This window comes from Danio aesculapii, chromosome 25 (genome assembly GCF_903798145.1).
Source record: "Danio aesculapii chromosome 25, fDanAes4.1, whole genome shotgun sequence".
Taxonomy (NCBI): Eukaryota; Metazoa; Chordata; class Actinopteri; order Cypriniformes; family Danionidae; genus Danio; species Danio aesculapii.
This window is the reverse complement of record NC_079459.1, coordinates 33,837,788-33,845,287: the sequence shown is the minus strand read 5'-3', so window position 1 is coordinate 33,845,287 and position 7,500 is coordinate 33,837,788. Positions and strand designations below refer to the sequence as shown.

Sequence of the window (7,500 nt, the reverse complement as noted above, 5' to 3'; positions counted from 1 at the left end):
TCAGATCAGAAATTACAAATTCAGTTTAAAACCCAATACTGAATCTGATTCTAAGTCGGAAGAGATATTAAACCACATATTAAATCTGATTCTGAATCAGATTTAACTCAGAATAAAGGTGATTCAGATCAAAATTGACAGACTCAGATTAAAATGCAATATTAAATTTGATTCTTAATCAGAACAGATGTTAAATCAGATGAGAAATAAATCAGATTCAGATAAGCAAAAAATGATTTAGAGTAAACCTCAATACAGAACAGAACAGAACAGATATTATATCAGTTCAGACTTAGATAAAAGAAATTAAATCAGATTCACATCAGAAAACAAATATTGAATCTAATTCTGAATCAGAACAGATATTACATCAGAACTCAGAAATAAACAATAATCAAATTCAGATAAAAACTATATGAAACCCATTTCCAAATTTGAACAGATGTGAAATCAGATTACTCATAAAAATAAATTTAATTAATTAAATCTGATTTAATTTCTGATCTTCTTCAGAATCAATTTTTTAATATTGCATTTTAATCTGAATCATGGTTCTGAATCAGATCAGACTTAGAAAAGTTGATCTAGATCAGATGTGATGTGACAGATTCAGATTAAAATGCAATATTAAATTTGATTACGAAGAACAGATATTAAACCAGATTACTCCGAAAAAAAGAATATCAGATTCAGACAGATTAAACATGACAGACTTAGTTTAAAACTCACGATTTATGAATGAGAAAGCGATTTAACCAGATATGATGAAAGACTCAACAAGAAGTGTGACTAGAAATCAAATACAATCAGATTCAGACATGATTCGATAGATTCAGATTAAGCCACAGTATTAGTTTTAGATTCATACCTGATATTATATCAGATATTACAACAGATTCCGTTCTGATTATATTCAGATCAGACATGTCAAATTGACAATAAATACTCATTTATTAATTTCAGAATCAGATTCAGACCAGAAATAATATTCAAAAGGACAAAATATCCAGATAAGTCTGGGACATGAATCAGACATAACAGATTAGGATTCAAATTCAACATTACATCAGATTACTATCAGAATTTAAATCACATTTCATAACAAGTTTAGATAAAAGTCAGACTCGGATCAATTCAGATCGACCAAATTCAGATTAAGATCCGATATTAAATCAGAAACTAGCTAAAACTAGCACTACACTAGCACACATCGCGCATTCTTCTCACAAACCTTTATCAAAGTAAATAAACTAACACTAAATCTCAGCACACGTAAAAAAGAGATACCAAATAAACGTTTTATACAGTAAGAGACATTTTAAACACATTTTGAACGCATTTAAATCAGATTAATCTGAAGTGTGCACCTGTAAACTGAACTCATGCTCGCAGCCGGTGACTTTAAGCAACTGTTTTATTTCAACACAATAAACGCTCACCTGGCGCTCCACAGCTGCTGAAGCCGAAGCCTCAATATTGATCTCGTGGTAAGCGAAGTGAAATCAGTGTAGATGACAGTATTTGTGTTTTATTTACAGTAGTTACGGACGCCGTTAGTGACAGCAGCCCTCAGATCCGCCATAGAAACAAAGTGAAGCCGGAAACGCGACACGCTTCCTTCTAATGGCTCCTCAGAAGATTTCAAAACTAAAGCTTTATATGAGGTGTAGGGATAATATAATATAATATAATATAATATAATATAATATAATATAATATAATATAATATAATATAATATAATATAATATAATATAATATAATATAATATAATATAACAATCATGATTAATTCTATTTTATTATTATTATTATTATCGATTCTATTTTATTTCTTAACGTATTTTATTTACACTTTTATTTTGACAGCAGACATCGGTTAGGCTTCCTCGCAACTGTTCGTGCACAAAAGCAACTGACAGTTCTTTGTGTTGATCAAAGTAAGTCAATGAGTTGGTTTGGCTTTGGGTTTAATGGTTTTGGTCAGATCAGTCGGGCAGATGTGAATGGACAGGTGAAGTGTAAAGTGAAGTCACCTGTGCTGATATCAGGTGATGAGTGTGAATCTGGCGTGAACAGATCAGACTGCAGAATCAGAGCCTGCTGGAGCTCTAGAGCTGATCTTCAGCAAACATGTAAGTCAAACACAAGGAGCAAATCGATTTTCTCTGATTTTTTACTTTATATAATTTTATTTTATAAAAAATTTACATAATATAATTTATATAAACTAGATCTAATCCATAATACAATTTTGTACACTATATATATATATATATATATATATATATATATATATATATATATATATATATATATATATATATATATATATATATATGTATATATATATATATATGTATATGTAAATTACACAATATATTAGTGTATTGTGTATATAGTGAGACATTTTTGTGGATACTATATACTTGTTATTATACTACATTATATCATTTGTGTATGTAATTCAAATGTCTAGTATACAAAATCGCAATAAAAACAATGTGAGCAAAATTTGTAAACTGATGCCTTTTAAATATAATGTTATTTTAATCTGCTTAGATTATGTATATCTATTTTAAGTAATTTTTATTTTATTTTCTTCTATTTTATATCTATTATATTTTATTTTTTCTATATATATATATATATATATATATATATATATATATATATATATATATATATATATATATATATATATATATATATATATATATATATATATACATATATATATATATATATATATATATATGTATGTATGTGTGTGTGTGTGTGTGTGTGTGTGTGTGTGTGTGTGTGTGTGTGTGTATATATATATATATATATGTATATGTGTGTGTGTGTGTGTGTGTGTGTGTGTATAAACAAATAAATAAATAAACAAGTATGCTGTTATTTGTGTTTCAGCTGGCAGTGGTGTGTGTTTGTCAGGGTGTGTGTGTGCATCATCAGCTCAGGTGTGTGAAAGTCAAGGCTGCACAGACGCTCTCATCAGCGAAACCCACCTGACGCTCAGCTTCACAGACAGAGTGGAATTATGGGAAATAAAACGGCCACAAAACCAGCTGGTGTGGAAGAAGGAGCACGAGCTCTCGGGTAAAACTGCTGATATACTGATGTCTGTTATTGCTGTGAGAACTCCGTGTGTTTTATCAGAATCAGAAAGAGCTTTATTTGTACCAGTGATTCGCTCAGCAGTCCAAACTAATCGATGTAGTCTTCGGAGGTCAGATTTTGTAGCTGAGCTAAACCAGACAGTTATTGAAGAAATGATGATGATGATATTGTGTGTTTAGCAGAACACACTGCCGCTCTGCCACTGGTGTCCGGCGGCTTCGTCCAACACAAACCTCCTTTCTTCCGTCCTCTGAAACTGTGTGCTGTGAGTCTGGCATTGGGATCTGAACACGCTCTGCTGCTGACTGCAGACGGGACTCTCTATTCATGGGGGTCCGGAAGGTAAACTTTACATGATTTTAACAAGGAAGAATCCTTCTGAAGCAATGATGTTGATAGTATATTTAATAATTGACTATTAAATTCAAATGTTTTATCTTTTAATATTTTTAATAGCCCTGAGCTGATGAGAACAAGCTGTTAATGTTAACTAAACTCCAGAAATGATGTTTGCTCAAACTACTTTTTTTAAAATGAGTTGAAACAACACAATTCTTGACGGGTTTTTCTGGGGGACAACCTAATTGTTTTATGTTAAAGGTCACCTATTTTACCGCTTTTTCAAGATTTAAGATCAGTCTTTTGTGTCTCCAGAATGTCTGTAACGTTTCAGCTCCAAACACCCATCAGATTATTTATTAGACCTTTCAGAAGTTTGTAATTTTGTGTCTGAGGCACATGCTGTAAAGGTACCGCCCTCTATTGAAAGGGGAAGGGGAGCAGCAGCTCATTTGCATTTAAAGAGATTCACAAAGATCATTCACAAATGTGCATTTATAGCATGATATAATAAACAAATGATGCGCATATATATATATATATATATATATATATATATATATATATATATATATATATAAATAAATGAAGACTCCGCCCTGTTCTGGAAAGGGGCGGGAGCAGTAATTACGTTAATGGTGACTTTTTGAGATGATGGGGTTTTTTGGTATTTTGGACAGTCATGGTCAGCTGGGTCACGGCGCTTTGACATCACTGGAGGATCCGCAAGCGGTGGAGGCACTGTGGGGCGTCCCGATCAGAGCAGTGGCTGCTGGGAACTGGCACTCTGCTGCCATCAGCTGTAAGATTATATCTCAAACACTCATATCAAATATAGATGTTTGCTTGCTCATACACTGAGTGAAATGTGTGTGTTTAGTTGGTGGAGATCTATATATGTGGGGATGGAATGAGAGCGGGCAGCTCGGACTGCCATCTAGAGGCCTGGAGGAGGAAAAGCATAGAAGAAGCCGCAGTGGTAAAAGAACCGTTCGCAATATAAAAAATGTTTACGATTGTCAAAAATTTATGCAAGTATTAAGGGGGTCCTATTATCCAGTGGGAGTTATTTTCTGTATCAGTAACCAAGCCTATAATTCACAAAATGCCTTCTGTATTTCTCAAGTGGATTCTTGAATAAATCTCAAGAGTTAAAATCAGGAAGGCTTAAAATTACAACTGAGGCTACAATTCACACAGGCTCACAAAAATTGGACAATAGAAGATGGGAGAAATGTTGCCTGGTCTGATGAGTCTCCATTTCTGCTGCCACATTCGGATGGTCGGGTCAGAATTTGCCATCAACAACATTAAAGCATGGATCCATCCTTCCTTGTATCAATGGTTCAGGCTGGTGGTGGTGGTGGTGTAATGGTGTGGGGGATATTTTCTTGGCACACTTTGGGCCCATTAGTACCAACTGAGCATCGTGTCAACACCACAGCCTACCTGAGTATTGATGCTGACCATGTCCATCCCTTTATGACCACAGCGTACCCATCTTTTGATGGCTACTTCCAGCAGGATAACGCACCATGTCATAAAGCGTGAATCATCTCAGACTGGTTTCTTGAACATGACAATAGCCGCATTTCCACTATCGGGCCAGTGCGAGCCAGGGCTTTAATCGGGCCAGGCCGGGCCAATAGCCCGGGAGGTTGAGAAATGAGGCCGAAATCATGTCGCATTTCCACTGTCGGGCTAGTTGCTCGCAGCGCGTCACGCAAACACCGCCCCCAAAACGTCCCCCGAATCAAACGTCACACAACCCGTCACACAACCCGCCCACTTCAGCGGGAACAAAAAACTCAAATTATAACCACAAACACAACCTGGCATCACTACGAGAGCTGGAAGATGGAGAACACCGAAGCGATTGCTTTTTTACTGTTTGCGGTCTGTTGGTGTAAGGCCAGACAGCGATCCCTGGATAAGGACATTCGAGTTCGGCGGCATTTACTTCGAACACAGATTTTGGCTGCAAGGCGCAAAAGAGCAGCCGAGTGATGAGAACGACGATAGCAAAACAAATGTAAGGGAAGAAAGCATCTTGTCTCCTCTTTACCTGACAGGAAAACTCCGCCTTTGTACGTAACCCCGCCCCGAAGCCCCAGTTGGCCCTCCTTGCCCCAAGGTATTCGGCGGGCCGAAAAAGGCCGGACGCTAGCCCCAAGGAAGCCCCACTTTGGCCCGATTACGCCCCGGAAGTGATAGTGGAAACGCGGCTAATGAGTTCACTGTACTCAAATGGCCTCCACAGTCACCAGATTTCAATCCAATAGAGCACCTTTGGGATGTGGTGGAATGGAAGATTTGCATCATGGATGTGCAGCCGACAAACCTGAGTGACGCTTTCATGTCAATATGGAGCAAAATCTCTGAGGAATATTTCTAGTAACTTGTTGAATCTATGCCATAAAGGATTAAGGCAGTTCTAAAGGCAAAAGGGGTCCAACCCGGTACCAGTAAGGTTATTTAGTAAAAAAAAAAAAAAAAAAGTATATAAATATTTAATAGGACCCCTTTAATAAAACACTGCTTTTGTTTTCTACCTAAAACTGTGTTTAATGCGTTTCAAAATGATTTCTAAATAAATTCTTTCTACACCAATGTTTATATCTGTATATATTACTTCCTGTGTTTCTGTTTCTATTTAGGAAATGGTGACCAGCCCATAAATACAGATGAGAAAAGCCAAACAGATGTGTTTATCTCCATTCAAGCGTTCCCTGCACTACTTGACATCGCTAACATGTCTGAGATTAGCCGGATTAGCTGTGGATCTCGTCATACAGCGGCCGTCACCAGTGAGATTTACAACATCTGAACATTAAGCATAAACTAGCGCATTAACACCAAAGATCATTACTCTCTTCTTATCTCCTTTAGGTTCAGGGGATCTGTACACATGGGGATGGGGTAAGGGTTTGCTTTCTATTTATTATAAACTATGATTACCTATAGGAAGTGATGACAGAATTGTTATTTTTTAGTGCACCGTCCCTTTAAGTATGTTTTGTCTTCTGATAGGTCAGTATGGGCAGCTGGGTCATGGCACTGAATACAGCACAGATGAACCCACGCCGGTGGATTATTTCTCCTCTCGCAGATTGAGTGTTAAAGATGTTGTTTGTGGGTCGTGGAACACTTTTGTGTCCGTCGTGCCAAAAAAAAACATCCTCTGTCCTGACATAAACACACCAGGGTTTATTAAATTACTTACAAATATATATACGATCCAACATACAGGATAGAAAGCAGAGGAAAAACTGCTTTCAAACATATAAATGGTAAAAATGCTTAACAAGAGATTACATTCACAATTAGGATGCTACATTATTTGAGACATTACTGAGATGCAGGTGAAACATCCGGACCGGAAGCAGCAGCGGTGGAAACTTCACAGCACGATCTTGAATGAACTGGAGAAAAAACAGTGACAGTCAATGAGGATCAGGAGAAATGCTGCATTCACGACAGAACTCTGAGTGATGTTTGGATGCTCATTATGTGATTTTAGTCCGAATAAAGTTGTAGTTTTTTGTGCAAAAGATGTCAGTTATGTTTTATTAACTAATGCTTTGCTTGCTTTATCAATTCTGTGCTGGAAGAGAGAATGATGGGAAATTAAATTACATTGTGCAATGATCCAAGTAAATTCCTAGACAAATTAAAAACACTACCTTGGCAATTTAGTTACATAATTTTTTCATTCATTCATTCATTTTCCTTCGGCTTAGTGTCTATTTCAGAGGTCGCCAAAGTGGAATGAACCGCCAACCACTCCAGCAAATGTTTTATGCAGTGGATGCACTTCCAGCTGCAACCCAGTACTGGGAAACACCCACACCCACACACTACAGCCAACTTAGTTCATCCAATTCACCTAAAGCGCAGGTTTTTGGACTGTGGGGGAAACCCACGCCAACACGGGGAGAACATGCAAACTCCACACAGAAATGCCAACTGACCCAGCTGGGACTCAAACCAGCTACTTCTTGCTGTGAGGCGACAGTGCTATCGCTAAGCCACCATGCCACC

At 36.9% G+C, this 7,500-nt stretch overlaps 3 protein-coding genes across 4 annotated transcripts in view; 1 reads left to right on the top strand and 2 right to left on the bottom strand.

The window, feature by feature from the left end:
- The window catches only part of gtf2h1 (general transcription factor IIH, polypeptide 1), a 21,364-nt gene extending 19,761 nt beyond the window's left edge, over nucleotides 1-1,603 (bottom strand). Inside the window, exon 1 of the mRNA XM_056452186.1 lies at nucleotides 1,440-1,603. The gene's annotated coding sequence lies outside the window, so the exon portion shown is untranslated. The remainder of the gene's footprint in view (nucleotides 1-1,439) is intronic.
- Nucleotides 1,604-1,877: 274 nt separating this feature from the next.
- LOC130219611 (RCC1 domain-containing protein 1) lies at nucleotides 1,878-6,884 on the top strand. 2 transcript variants are annotated; one of them, XM_056452048.1, is made up of 8 exons: nucleotides 1,878-2,132; nucleotides 2,911-3,099; nucleotides 3,303-3,462; nucleotides 4,140-4,261; nucleotides 4,340-4,438; nucleotides 6,117-6,266; nucleotides 6,349-6,378; nucleotides 6,490-6,884. In XM_056452048.1, exons 1-8 carry the CDS (start codon nucleotides 1,946-1,948, stop codon nucleotides 6,711-6,713), a joined length of 1,161 nt encoding a protein of 386 aa, XP_056308023.1. In that variant the 5' UTR covers nucleotides 1,878-1,945; the 3' UTR covers nucleotides 6,714-6,884. The 2 variants fall into 2 exon arrangements, with proteins under 2 accessions (XP_056308023.1, XP_056308022.1); XM_056452047.1 differs by having other exon boundaries at nucleotides 3,300-3,462.
- The window catches only part of cib1 (calcium and integrin binding 1 (calmyrin)), a 6,126-nt gene continuing 5,271 nt past the window's right edge, over nucleotides 6,646-7,500 (bottom strand). The window contains exon 7 of the mRNA XM_056452049.1: nucleotides 6,646-6,881. Coding sequence (XP_056308024.1) covers nucleotides 6,860-6,881 — 22 coding nt within the window. The 3' untranslated portion in view covers nucleotides 6,646-6,859. The remainder of the gene's footprint in view (nucleotides 6,882-7,500) is intronic.